The sequence below is a fragment of the Eurosta solidaginis genome, chromosome 5 (genome assembly GCF_040869045.1).
Source record: "Eurosta solidaginis isolate ZX-2024a chromosome 5, ASM4086904v1, whole genome shotgun sequence".
NCBI lineage: Eukaryota > Metazoa > Arthropoda > Insecta > Diptera > Tephritidae > Eurosta > Eurosta solidaginis.
In genome coordinates this window covers 73,809,265-73,824,416 of record NC_090323.1, presented here as the reverse complement: position 1 = coordinate 73,824,416, position 15,152 = coordinate 73,809,265, and the positions used below count along the sequence as shown (strand labels likewise).

The 15,152-nt window shown below is 38.5% G+C and overlaps 1 protein-coding gene across 1 annotated transcript in view; it reads left to right on the top strand.

The window, feature by feature from the left end:
- The window catches only part of Sox21b, a 296,779-nt gene that overhangs the window by 251,087 nt on the left and 30,540 nt on the right, over window positions 1-15,152 (top strand). Inside the window, exon 6 of the mRNA XM_067757495.1 lies at window positions 8,662-8,750. Coding sequence (XP_067613596.1) covers window positions 8,662-8,750 — 89 coding nt within the window. The remainder of the gene's footprint in view (window positions 1-8,661; window positions 8,751-15,152) is intronic.

Sequence of the window (15,152 nt, the reverse complement as noted above, 5' to 3'; positions counted from 1 at the left end):
AAGATTACTCTGTACTAAAGCACACATCAACAGCTTCAATTTGATACCCATAATATAAAAACACATCCTAATGTTACCCTGATCCACGTTTTGGCCTATATCTCGAGACCCTAGTCACAAATACAAAGGTATGAAAATTATCATGTACTAAAGCACTCATCAACAACTTTCATTTGTTACCCATGTTGTATTACCACTTTCTAGGGGTACCCGGGTCCACGTTTTGGCCTCAATCTCGAGACCCTAGTCACCTGTATTAAAGCACTCATCAACAGCTTTCATTTGTTATCCATATTCTATAAACACATTCGAGGGGTACCCGCGTCCAATTTTTGGCCTATATCTCGAGACCCTAGTCACCCACGGGTACGAAAAATACCCCGTATCAAAGTACTCACAAACAGCTTCCATTTCATACCCATATTGGACAAACATATCCCAGGATTACCCAAGTCCACGTTTTGATCTCAAGACCCTAGCCAGAACGGGATAAAAAGTATCTTATATCTGTCTCCTCGTTCTAAGCTACCCCTCCACTAATTTTCAGCCAAATCTGTTCATCCGTTCTTGAGTTATAAATAGTGTAACTAACACCACTTTCTTTTATATATATACATCACATTAGAAACTTCAAATATAACAGCATTTCTCCAATATTTAATGGATGTTATTATACATATAAACCTACCCCTTTAATCACTCTATCTACTAAAAAACGCGCATCAGGATAGGGACAGAAAAAGCTACTCTGTTTTATACCAAGTAGTGATAGTGATACATGCGAAAATACCAAAAAATAAAACTTTTGTTGAAGAATTTTAAGGAAATGTTCAATATTTTTAACGAAAGAGTTTTTTTTCTAGAGATGTATGCATTCTTAACCATTTATTATTATTTGTGTATGTACATACATATGTATGTCAAGCTGATATGAAACACATACATACCTATAAACCTACGGCCGAAGTTAAATAACGCAGCGAATGTTATATATGTACGTATGCATGTGTCGCATCATGTCTCACTCAAAAGTAATTTGCCCGCACAGTTGACTCCGAACAATCACACATACGAATTTTTTGGTAAAAATTTTACTTTTCTTTAAACAATTTGGCTGATATAAGAAAGCATCAAGTATTTTTTTTTTTTTTTTTTGATGCAGAACGAAGTTAAATATTTCAAAGTTTTACTGAAAAGTACAATTTTTCAAATCCATCTTTCCGTTTATGAGTTATAGCTGTGTAAACAAAAATTTTACGATTTTTTACTACATTTTGGCAATTTTCCACGCCCCTATAATATATACCTTCAAATTATATTAACTGTACCATCTCACGTAGCTAAGCTTTCAAATGCAAAAACCCGTTTTAAAATCGGAGCGTTCTGTGTGAATTTATACGCATGGCATTTAGCGACTTTATTTTATAAGATTTATAGATATAGAAGAAGATATAGTATATATATATATATTTTTTTTACAATTGCAGCCCTATTTGAACAGCTAGAAGTTTCAAATTTCACCAAATGCTAACGTATATAGCATACATTTTTGTCTGAAAAAATCATAGAGATCGGTGGTATATATGTATATTATATGCCCCATATAAATTGTAATTTTTGCCCCTTTTTTACGGTTAGAAGCTTCAAATTTCAACAAATTTCATCAAATAGTTACGTTTATGTCATATGTTGTTGAAATACGTGATTCGTATCATAGTTTTTATATGCAGATCTCAAAAAACCTGAAACTTTGCATCCTCACACAAAGTACCTACCTATTTTTTATTTTATATTTATCTTAAAAATCGTTTAGGTATGTACATCTGTTCACTATATATTCCTTATATTATACATCCGATAATTTGGAGATTACGAACGGGGTAAGATTATTGTTCAGCCCCATTCATGAAAGGTATGAAGTCTTTACGCAAAAGAAATTACGTGGTAATTTCCAGAAAATTCAGTTTTAACAATTAAAACGTCTTCGTTGGGCTCCATTTTCAACTAAATTAGTATGTATATCTCGAACAATGCCACGTGTGGTATAAGGGTAGATAATTTAAACCCAAAAATTAGTCCCTTCATAGTTTCGGATGTTTAATATCAAACCAAACTTTGGAAATAATATTTTTAAAATTTCTGGACTTAAATTTAAATCCAAATATATTAAAAATAGGATTTATTTCTGATGTTTTATTATATAGAACAAAATAGTTTAGGAAAGGGGTACGAGTAAAACTTTTTATCGGAAATTATGTAAGTCTGCACTAAAACCGATACCAAGATATCTTTTAAACTGCTAAACACTTTTTAGGTGTAAACTTTGCAAGGTTTAAAAAATTTACAGAAATTCTAGGCCATGTAGGTAAACCTAGAGAGATTTACCCTAAGTAAGATAACGAACCGAACAAAGACTGTGTTAAAACACTAGTGTTTAAACACGACTGACCTAAATGTCTCTCGATTCAAGCCTTAAGTGAACTGAAGCGATTTCGGATATGGTTGTACTACGAATTAACTGGTCGTATTTGTACTAGTGTTTTTGTCCGCTTTAAACTTAAATGAGGTTAGTATATTTCTGATGCACATCTGACAATTGCGATCTCATATGACATCACCCTGTTAAATGTAATGAATGGAACAACCAAAGTTAAAGTTGGCTTACTAGTCAAATATGGTCCTCATAGTTATAAAATGCCTTGCATATAAAGACATATGCTAAAACTTGTAAAGTCATCAACGTTAACTATAAACATTCATATGTACATACATACATATATAAATACTTACAAAAGTTTGAGACGTTTGCTACCCCATAACGATGTATCAGCAATAAAAAACTTAGAATACAATAAATTCACCCTCTTATAAATGCTAATAGCATAAGGAGCTACATCATTTCCGTATTCAACTATTTTATGGAGTATTATGCTAAAGAATTACTACGATTGTAGTGAGTGGTTTTAAATTATATGATTCAATTCTGTTAAACTATTGCTTCAGTTGACAATATACATAGTAAAATGAAACGAAGATTTCACCGGAAATTTAATGAGTAAATTTTCATGATTAGTCTCTCACTTATGTGTATGGAAATAATAAAATCCCTTAGGGCGGATTATACAAAAAAATTTGAATTTTCTTACCGGTTTCCAACTATTAATTCTAAAAACGGAAAAAGACAGTGAATCCTTTTTCCCAACGGTAACTGCATACGGAATTATTCAAATACGGCGGAGAGGAGTTGGTAAGGCGCATGCATCAGCCCCTTTTCAAAATATGGTCGGACGAGTGCATGCCCGACGTTTGTAATCTAAGTGCTCTTTGCCCAGAAAGGGGATCCCGCCAACTGCGCCAACTATCGCTGAATCAGGTCCTGTCAAGTGTATTGTGCGAAAGATTGAAGCCCATCGTGAATCGGCTGATTGGACCTTATCAGTGCGGCTTCAGACCTGGTAAATCTACCATCGACCAGATTTCACAATGCGCCAAATGTTGGAAAAAACTCTCTTCGTCGATTTGAAGACCGCATTCGGCAGCACGAAAAATGAACTGCCTATATGCCGCTATGTCTGAATTTGGTTTCCCCGCAAAACTTATACGGCTGTGCACAATGACGTTGAGCAACACCATCAGCTCAGTCAGAATTGGGAAGGACCTCTCCGAGCCGTTCGAAACTAAACGAGATTTCGGACAGGGTGAACCCCTATCGTGCGATTTCTTTAATTTGATGCTTGAGATAATTATACTAAGTGCAGAGCTTAACCGCTCAGTATCAATCTTAATATATAAAAAAACACGTGTCACACAATTGAGGCCAATGGACTCCTAAACTACTGAACCGATTTTGAATTTGTTTGCACCCCGTGTGTAGTTTAATCTAACTTGAAATATAGGATAGGTGACTGGGTGACTAGGGTCTCGAGATATAGGCCAAAACGTGGACCCGGGTACCCCTAGAGTGTGTTTATAGAATATGGATATCAAATGAAAGCTGTTGATGAGTGCTTTAGTAGGGGGTAATTTTCATACCCCTGGGTGACTAGGGTCTCGAAATATAGTCCAAAACGTGGACCCGGGTACCCCTAGAGTGTGTTTATAGAATATGGATATCAAATGAAATCTGTTGATGAGTGCTTTAGTAGAGGGTAATTTTCATACCCCTGGGTGACTAGGGTCTCGAGATATAGGCCAAAACGTGGACCCGGGTACCCCTAAAGTGTAATTATAGAATATGGATATCAAATGAAAGCTGTTGATGAGTGCTTTAGTAGAGGGTAGTTTTCATACCCTCCTTTCAGACCTCTCCGAGCCGTTCGAAACTAAACGAGATTTCGGACAGGGTGACCCCCTATCGTGCGATTTCTTTAATTTGATGCTTGAGATAATTATACTAAGTGCAGAGCTTAACCGCTCAGAATCAATCTTAATATATAAAAAACACGTGTCACACAATTGAGGCCAATGGACTCCTAAACTACTGAACCGATTTTGAATTTGTTTTGCACTCCGTATGTAGTTTAATCTAACTTGAAATATAGGATGGTGAGTGGGTGACTAGGGTCTCGAGATATAGTCCAAAACGTGGACCCGGGTACCCCTAGAGTTTGTTTATAGAATATGGATATCAAATGAAAGCTGTTGATGAGTGCTTTAGTATAGGGTAATTTTCATACCCCTGGGTGACTAGGGTCTCGAGATATAGGCCAAAACGTGGACCTGGGTACCCCTAGAGTGTGTTTATAGAATATGGATATGATATGAAAGCTGTTGATGAGTGCTTTAGTAGAGGGTAATTTTCATACCCCTGGGTGACTAGGGTCTCGAGATATAGGCCAAAACGTGGACCCGGGTACCCCTAGCGTGTAATTATAGAATATGGATCTCAAATGAAAGCTGTTGATGAGTGCTTTAGTAGAGGGTAGTTTTCATATCCCTGGGTGACTCGGGTCTCGAGATATAGGCCAAAACGTGGACCTGGGTACGCCTAGAATGTGTGCATAGAATATGGATATCAAATGAAAGCTGTTGATGAGTGCTTTAGTAGAGGGTAATTTTCATACCCCTCGGTGACTAGGGTCTCGAGCTATAGGACAAAAAGTGGACCCGGGTACACCTAGAATGTGTTTATAGAATATTGATATCAAATGAAAGCTGTGGATGAGTGCTTTAGCAGAGGGTAATTTTCATACCCCTGGGTGACTAGGGTCTCGAGATATAGGCCAAAACGTGGACCCGGATACCCCTAGAATGTGTTTATAGAATATTGATATCAAATGAAAGCTGTTGATGAGTGCTTTAGTACAGAGTAATATATTATCCAGAGACGGACTGGGACTGGGACTGGGACTGGAATAAAATACGTACCACCTTCTGGGACAGGCAATAAGGGATGCAGAAGAATGAGAAGAATTGAGGGAAGAGAAAAGAGAGAAGGAGAAGGAGATTGAGAAAGAGATAGAATGAGACGAAGATGGATATAGATGAAGCGAAAAAGACGGAGGGAGGAGTGAATAAAAGGATTAGCAAAAAGAGAAGAGGGGGGAGGGCAGAGTCAGACGGAAAAAGCTTATTAAAATGTATGCAGATTGGCCAAATTTAGGGCAGGACAACTTCTGCCGGGTCGTCTAGTCTAATATATAAAATTCTTCTGTCACGGTGTTAGAGGCTTAACTCCTCCGAAACGGCTGAACCGATTCTCATGAAATTTTGTGAGCAAATTGGGTAGGCCTGAGAATCGGACAACGTCTACCTTTTTTTTCCGTACAGGATAATTTTCATACAACTGGGAAGCTAGGGTAGGCCAAAACGTGGACCTGGATACACTTAGAATGTGTTTTTACATTATGGGTATCAAATTGGAGGTGTTGATGTATGCTTTAGTACAGAGTCAGTTTTATACCGCTGGTTGACTACGGTCTGGAGATATAGGCCAAAACTTGGACCCGGATACACCTAGAATGTGTTTTTATATTATGGGTATCAAATTGAAGCTGTTGATATGTGCTATAATATAAAATAAGTTTTACACCGCTGAGTGACTAGGGTCTAGAGATATAGGCCAAAACATGGACCCGGATACCCCTACAATGTGTGTGTATTATGGATATCAAATGAAAGCTCTAAAGTTCATTGTGATATTCGATTTAGTCGCATCAACCTGGCAAAACTGATAAATATGCATGCGAAGCCGAAATAAAGACAAGAATTAATAATACCCACATACCTATTTACATACGTCCTATTCGATTTGCCTGAAATTTCGTATATAAATTTGCCTATGTTAGTATTTACGATGCTTTTTTCCGGGAAGTATACCAGATACGGACTGGGACTGGGATTAGGACTAGGAATGGGACTGAGACTCGGAATGCGACTGGAACAAAATATATACCACCCTCTGGGACTGGCAATAAGAGATGAAGAAGAAGGGAAAAACTTGAGAGAAGAGAAAAGAGAGAAGGAGACTGAGAAAGAGATAGAATGAGACGAAGATGGAGATGAAGCGAAAAAGACGGAGGGAGGAGTGAATAAAAATATTAGGAAAAAGTGTAGAGGGGTAGGGCAGAGTTAGACGGAAAAAGCTTATTAAAATGTATGCAGATAGGCCACATTTAGGGCAGAACAACGTCTGCCGGGTCTGTTAGTATTCTATAAAATCGTGCAATTACTGGCGTATGCTGAACATCCGCGCCGTAAGTCCTGCTTACACCAGAAGAGGAAAATTCTGCGAAAGATTTATGGACCTCTACGCCTTGGCGACGGCGAGTACCCGAGAAGATTTAATGATGACCTGTACGAGCCTTGCGGAGACATAAACATAGTCCAGCGAATTAAAGAGCAGCGACTACGTTGCTTAGGCCATGTTATGCGAATGAAAGATGATGCTCCAGCTAAGAAAGTATTTATGTTTTTGGCTATAATTTTCGTTAAAAGAAATATTTATTAACATTGCCTTTAGGGTGGTCATCATAAATGAAGTAAATTATTTTTTCCAGTCGCACCCCTTTGTACGGTAATACCTAGGTCTAAAATATCAAAATAAATATTGGTCCTGATTGGAGACGGTTAATGGGGGTCGCACAGGGGTCAAAGTTAAGACTGCTCTATGGAGATTCAAAAAACTAAAGTTATAATTTTTGAGCTTTAGTTCCCAAAATCAACAAATTTATAGTTGGCGATATCATATATGAATATTGGCCTTGATTGGAGGCCGTTAAAATGTGTTGTAAGTGATCTAAGCTCAGATTACCCTATGTAGACTCAAAATATTAACACCTGAACTTTAACCACAGTGCGACACCCCTTAACCATTGCTTATCAGGATCAATTTCTATATTTTATATCTTTAACTAGACTATTATCGATTTCGTAATATTTTTTACTTATGTAGGAATGCTATAAGTTTGAGTTTGTTAAGCTTAAATTTAAGAATAATGGTTTTACAGCTAATACATTCATAAAATTAAAATATTCTTCAATTATACATTATATTAAAGACGGTTATTGAAGGCCAAAATTATTATATCTATCGCTTCGTTAAATCGCTGGCGAATTTCGTTAAAAAAGTTTGTGAATTCCACTACAGCTAGGCAAAGTCCTTCACATTTACTTCTGCCAACATGTCCATTCTTTCTTAAATAACAGCAAGTAATTCGTCTTGTCCACCACAGGGAACACCTTTGGCATCTTTATTCAATCCAAACAGGTCAGAATTTATGACGCGTTTGTAAGATCAATGATATTAATATCAAAAGCAAAAAAAAATTATCATCCTTATTTGGACATGCTGCTTGAATTATCTTTTCCAGCATTAGGTTAAAGAAATCGGACAATAGGGAGATGCGTTGTCTGAAGCCCCGTTTAGTTTCGAATGGGTCGGAGAGGTCCTTTCCAATCCCTACAGAACTGATAATTTGGGTAACATTCCTCATCATACAAGATGTTTTTCATGGCTCGCTGGAAATCTATAATGTCAGCAGCGGTGGTTCTGAATGAGAGACTGTGGGATCTTACACCTCCAGGTGGGACAACTTTCGTTGTGTCATTGCGTACACCTTCTACGCTGTGCGTATCTTGGCTGTCATAAGAAAATGGTCTGAGTCTTTCCTTTCTGCCTTGCCCTGTGCATTGTGCTTCCTCAATGGCTGTGATATCGGCTTATCATAAACACAACAACCAGCCGAAAAAGTGAGTGAGAACTAGTACTGGAATTATATAGCTCGACGCTATTTCCGAGCCAGTGAAATTGTGTGCAACAGCCAGAAAATTTCAAGCGCAAGTATTGTTTAAATTAAATGAAATGATCGAAAAACGAAATAAAATTATTGGTATGGCGCTTGCAATTATAATTGCTATAATAATAATTTAAAATCGCTCACAAACTTTAACAGTCGGTTTTCCTTTTTTAAATTTTTTGATAATCTCACTAGATCGAAAAATGTTAAAATATCTATAAAAAGCTGAATCATAAAACAATTACATGAAGTCAGCACTTTAACTCCTTTTCATTTGACGTGGCCATTCATTCAATCTACAGTGTGCGTAAATTTCAACTTTTATCTTTATATTTTTTAGAAGATGGCAATTATATTAGACAATAGTATAGCGCTACCAGAATTCCACTTATCTCTCAAACACTCTATTTTCTTTTACTTGCAGGCATAACGCCAGGGTACTTTGCGCCAGGCCCAGCAGCGGCATACCATTTGGGCAGCCACCTGACGCAGACTAATACACCAGCATCACAGGTAAGTCGAAAATAATTATGTTTTTAACAATTAAATAACGTAGTATATTCAAAAGTGAACATACACGCAAGTTAACTACACATATATTGAAGATTCCAATTTCGATGCGAATAATAGCTTTTAATCGATGCTTTTTGAAGAGTCATTATAAGAACAAAAGTGAAGTTTTGATAATGCTTAAAAGTGGGCGTAGCCCCACCTCTCTATTACGCACGAATTTACAGCGTTTCGGTGGTCATAACGCGAATAAAAACTGGCCTCTCTTGACATATTTTGGTACACATACTTCCTTTATGACGAGAAATTTTTTCTTTAAGCGTATCAGGCGCCGAATAGCCATTAAAAGCGACTACCAAATCTTTTGTCAAGTTATCTTTGATGCGAACGGACGTTTGCATCCTCTTCTGAAGAAAATGAGTCATGAGAGTTCTTCAGGACAAAAAAAAAATGGTCAGGCATTCAGAATCCATGTTTCTGTAGCACCTTATACTTATAAATTTAAGTAGGTTAGGTTAGGTTAGAGTGTCCACCCAGGGCCGTAGAGAGAAAATCCGGGCCGAGACTAAACAATTTACGGGCCGCCTATAAAAAATCCACTAACACATTTGATTAATTTGAATTAATGGCGTCTCATTCATGAATCATTATTAATGGATTACATCAACAAAAATTTGCCACATCAACTAAATGATTTTTGGACTTAGAGCTGAAAATAAAATTAACACAGAATATTTACTAAGTATTTATACTATTTTATTGTAACGTAGAAATAAAATTCTCTTTTAACAGTCACATATTGTTTCAAATAATCTTTTCTAGTTATTTGGTAAAATTTTAATACATTTCTGATAAATTTAATGATGATTATAAATTTTAATTATTCAATATAAAAAGTTCGAATATCAAAGAGTGGCTCTTCTTGGTTTTTTCGCTACAAAATATTTTATAATAACATCAAGATTTAACTGGCTTGCCAAAACGGATTCAAAACGAAGCGTGGCAAGTCCTGAAACTCGCTCTTGAGATGAACACGATCGATGAAAGTTTTTGATCCTTGAAAGGACACTGAAGGAATATTCTGCACTAGCTACAGTGACAGGTATAGTGCAAAAGATACCTAAAGCAACGCAAATGTTGGGGAAAATTGTATACAGATTTTGAACATATGACTGGGTCGATTTATTAACCGATATCGCGCCATCGATTTTTCGAGAGGATTTGGGCTCAGGAAAAAAAGTTCCACTACGCATACCCAAAAAATAATTTTCGAGCCTGCGAAAGTAAAATGGCGAAGGGGTGAGTTTTTCGACCAAAACACTCTCCAAAACCCAAAAAATCTATTTTTTTTTTTTTCAAAAAACTGTTAGCGCCAATGTTTTTACAACAGTTTTTGAAACAAAAAAAAAATATTTTTTGTGTTTTGAGCCCAAATCCTATCGAAAAATCGATGGCGCGGTATCGGTTAACTTTCGTCCATACAAATCGACCCAGGTTAATGTAGATGGCATTTAGCAATTCCAATGGTGACAGACCTTTATCAAAATTTGCTTCGTAGATGTGTTTCAAGTGAATTATTTCGCATTCTAAGCTTTGAGAAATGTCCGACTTGTATTTTGCGACAAATTTTCCTGCGCTCGCCCGAACCGTAGTTTCATCCATGTCTTCAAATTGTCACAAAAAGGAACACGTCTCGCTGAAATTTCTCATAGCTGCAAATCGTTCAGTAATGCCAGTGATTACCGAATCAACGATCACCACGAATGTTTTGTTTTTAAAATCAGACTCTGAATCATCCGCAATCATCTCATTTAAATTATCTTCAGAACGTCTTTTGGGTTTTCTCTTTCGAATGTCCGGAAACTTTGGCGAGATGTTCAATTAAATACTTAACAACTGTTTTGTATTCGTTTAAAGTTGTTTCCCATTGGTTCTTGATCAACTTCAAATCAGCTAATAAGGCATCTAGATGCCGGACCTCAACATCTATGGTGGCGTCTCTAGCTTGGAGGACCACGTTTCTTTCATTAATGGTAGTCAGCATTTTGAACCAAATTGAGGACAGCAAGATAAATTCGAACTTGTTGATGTACTTGAGAATGCCGGTAACATCTCCGTATGCTTACGAAGTCAAATTTGGCATTTGTCTGAAAGACTATGAAGATAGCTCGGTACATTTTTTTTAAGGATGTCCCATCGTTGTGGACTGCTGCTGAAAATAGAAGAAGCCGTACAACATTCTGCAGCATCAAGACCACATAAATTTAGACTGGGGGTTGCACTAGGCGAGTAATCAGCATTCGAGTTTTTGTCGAGAATGTGGCGATGTGCTCCGTTGTAAGCTCCTTTCATATTGGCGTCGTTATCGTACCCGTGTGCACGACAATCTTTTAATGGGATTTCATGTTTATCTAGAGTATAACAAATTAAATCAGTGATTTCATGGTTACAAATCACGAAAACCAAAAACCGTTCTTGAATTGTAAAATTTGTTGATTTCCAATTGAAATGGTGTTAGCGCAAAATGAACGTACTCAACGTGACTAGCATCAGGCATAGCATCAACGATAATAGCAAAATACTTGGCTTTCTTGTCTTGATCTAATATAGTTTCCCTCATGTGTTTTGCACAAATTTCTATAAACTCGTTCTGAATGTCTGGGGAAAGATAGTGAACTTGTAAACGTGTGTGCTGCTGTTGTGAAATCCTAACTTTCTCCAAATGATCTCTAAGTATCGGATAATAATAGTTTATGAGATCTTAGATGCCCAAAAAATGTCCATTGTTTCGTTCACCAATATATATACTTTCGCCTTGAGAGCTAGGCCTCTTTCATTATTCACGTTACCGACATCGAAGTCGTTTAAATAATCTGGACTTTGATACAGAGTTGGTGGTATTGTTGGTAGACTTTTTGAAGATGAACCTTCATCAGTGTCACCACGAAAACTTTACGATTTCCGATTCATGTAAACATACATTTTTATTTGATGATTTTATTGTCTCCTCACTGTTCGAAGGCCCAGGTAAAAAATTCATAAATCATTATCAATATTCGTTGCTTTCGAAATTCGGCTTAAAATTTGCACTAAAAACTCTCCTGAATTAAAAATAAAATGTCTTAGTACCTCTTAATCGCGGGCCTCCTGAGAAACCCCGGGCCCGGGGGAATCCCCCATTTCCCTTCCCCTCTCGTCGGGCCTGTGTCCACCGGTGCGAGTACTAGTGTACTTAGGCCCAAAAGGTCCCATTGTGATACCACGTGGATTTCTCCACTACTCAAACCAACAGGTCGATTCAGCAAATGTCAGAAATTTCTTACGTTCCAACTTAGCCAGATCACAAATATCGTCAAAGAAGGGAGATCACGGAGATTTCTTCCTCTTGCGCCAAAGCGCAGGACAGTCGCACAGAAAATGCTTGACTGTTTCTATCTCCTCTTTGCCTTTGCAGCTCCTGCAGTAATCATTATAAGGAGGACCCAGCCATTGTGCATGCTTCCCGATTGCTATGTGGCCGGTTATAAGTCCAACCACCAGAGATATGTCCCCCCTACTAAGAACAAGGAGACTTCTTGTACGTATCACGTCCCATTCAGCCCACAGGAACTTAGTGTGATAGCAGGATTCGAGTATGCTCCATCTCACACCCGCTTCCCTAAGGAAAATTCCTTTCAAAGTGAGCTTACAAGTAGTGAGCGGCACGCTCAATCCCTTCCAAGACGAGACAAAGCGGAACGTATGTGCCCCCTCTTGCAAGTTCGTCAGCCATCTCATTGCCCGGTATTTCCGAGTGTCCAGGTACCCATACCAGACTGAGGGAAGTTTGCTCAGCCATCTCGTTAAGAGATTTGCCACTTCTCTACTGTCCTGGACTTACATGTGACCGATCCAAGCGCTTTTAGTGCAGCCTGGCTGTCAGAGTAAATACAAATTTGGTTATAGCCTTGAACAGCATTCCTCAGGTGATCAACGGCCCCATTTATAGCAGCCACCTCTGCCTGAAAGGCGCTGCAATGATCGGGAGGCTAAAGGATAGATTCCACCCTAGTTGAGATGCAAAGACCCCGCTGCCCACCTTTTTATCCAGTTTGAAGCCGTCAGTATATATCTGCAGCCTATTGCTCAGGTCCGGCGGCTCCTTCGACCTATAATCCCTATCCGGGATAACAAACTCGTACTCCATATCGAAAAATACAATCGGAGCGCAATAAACGACGAAGCCGAAACCAGATTCTTAAGGATAGCTGCATGGCGAACTACATTGTCTCTCCAGCCGGGTAACTCTCGCAGCCGTAGAGCAGAAAATTGGCCATTAAATTTATTGGCAACACATTAAAAAGAGTATCTAGCACCTCCGCAAGGGTAGTGCGCAGAGCGTCCGCCACAGAGACGATAGCACTTCTTTGTACCTTCTGGAATACTCGTAGGTTCGATGATTAGTTTGCATTAGACCGCATAGTGTCTGCGGAAACTTCCCGCTAACTAACAGCGCGAGGTTATGTGCATATGCGATTACCTTGCTGCATCCGTCCTTCTCAAGAAGAACCAAGAGCTCATTAAGTGTGGCAACCCATAGAAGTGGAGAAAGTACCCCCTCCCCCCCTGCGGGGTGCCATCCGTATGCGTTTGACCACCGTTGAACCAGCCAGGTCGGCATGAACCTTTCTTCGCAACAGTAACTGCTGCACAATTTTCACTAGCCCCGAATCGGCCCCAAGCCGATTAGTCCATCAGTTATAGTAGAGGGCGTAACGTTGTTGAAAGCTCCCTCAATGCCGAGGAAAGCTATGAGTGTGAAGTCCTTGAACGTCAAGGATTTATCGATCTGGGAGACAACTGCATGCAAGGCCCTCTCCGTAGACTTTCCTTGCATATACGGATGCTGGGATTTCGATAACACTCCCTCCAAGGACTCCCTTAATGCAGAGTCCATTAACCTCTCGAGTGTCTTCAGCTGGAGGGATGTCAGACATATTGGTCTGAAGTCTTTAGGAGTCGCGTGACCAGACCAGATTTTGGTATAAAGGTGACTCTTGAATCGTTCCAACCCCGTGGAATATAGTTAAGAGCACAAACTCCTTTGAAGATGTTATATAGCCACAAAGAACTCAGCTCGATTGTTTGCTGGAGTTATACCGGGGCCAATCCATCCGGCCCTGGTGCTTTGAAGGGCTTGAACGACATTATAGCCCATTTAACTTTACCTATAATAATGAACTTCCCCTCAAACAGTTCGCCAGTATGAGTTCCTCTCCAGTTCATTTCTTCATCACTAGCGCCCGGAAAGTGCGTACTCAGGAGCAGGTGAAGGATCTCTCTGCCGAATCCGTCCATATCCCATCAGATCCTTGCAGCACCTTTCTGAGCCTGGATCTCTCAGACACCGTCTCCATTTCGCTACAAAACTTCCACCAGGAGGTCCTCTTCGACGACCTTAGCAGTTTCTTGGAGGCTTATAAATTTAAGTAACTCTCGCTCCTTTTCTAGAGGGGACCATTTACTAATATAATTAGTATTTGAAATTGTTTGGCCCCGTTTTATGAATAACCGCGCCACCAGCAACTAGAGTGTAGATACTGCTGTAATTTTGTAGATAGCCATATTTATAACTTTCATGAACATGAAATGGTATATTAACTTTGGTCCGATGTTTGTAACGTTGAGAAATATAGAAGATATACTCACCATTAAGTACACCGAATTGATCACGGCGACGAACTGATTTGATATAGCCATGTCCGTCTGTCCGTCCGTCTGTCTGTTTGAACGCAAACTGGTCCCTCAAATTTTGAGATATCTCAATGAAATTTGGCACAAGGATGTATTTTTGTATTATATTAGACATTTGTCGGATCCGGTAGGATCGGACTCACTATAACATATATCTTCAGATAAGAAGATTTTGATCATTCCTGCCGCAATTTAGAAAGTATAAACGTGAAACTCGGTGATATATATATTCTAATATATCATAGCAGATATCCTGAAAAAATCACTTTGATCGGAGCTATATATAGTATATATCCCATACAACCGATCGTTCAGATAGGAAGATTTTTTGCAATTTCTTCCTTAATTTCCAATATAAAAAACTTAAACTTGGTGATATTTATTCTAATATATCGTAGAAGATTTCCCGACAAGATCACTGTGATCGGAGCTATATGTGTATAGTATATACCTATCCCATACAACCGATCGTTCAGATAGAACGATTTTCGGCCAATTCTCCCTTGGTTTCCAATATAAAAACGTGAAATTTTGTGATATATATTCTAAGATATCATAAAAGATTTCCTGAAAAAATCATTTCGATCATTTCGAGCTATAAATAATATATATCCCATACAACTGATCGTTCAGATAAGGGGGTTTTTTGCCATTTTTATACTCAGTTGAGCA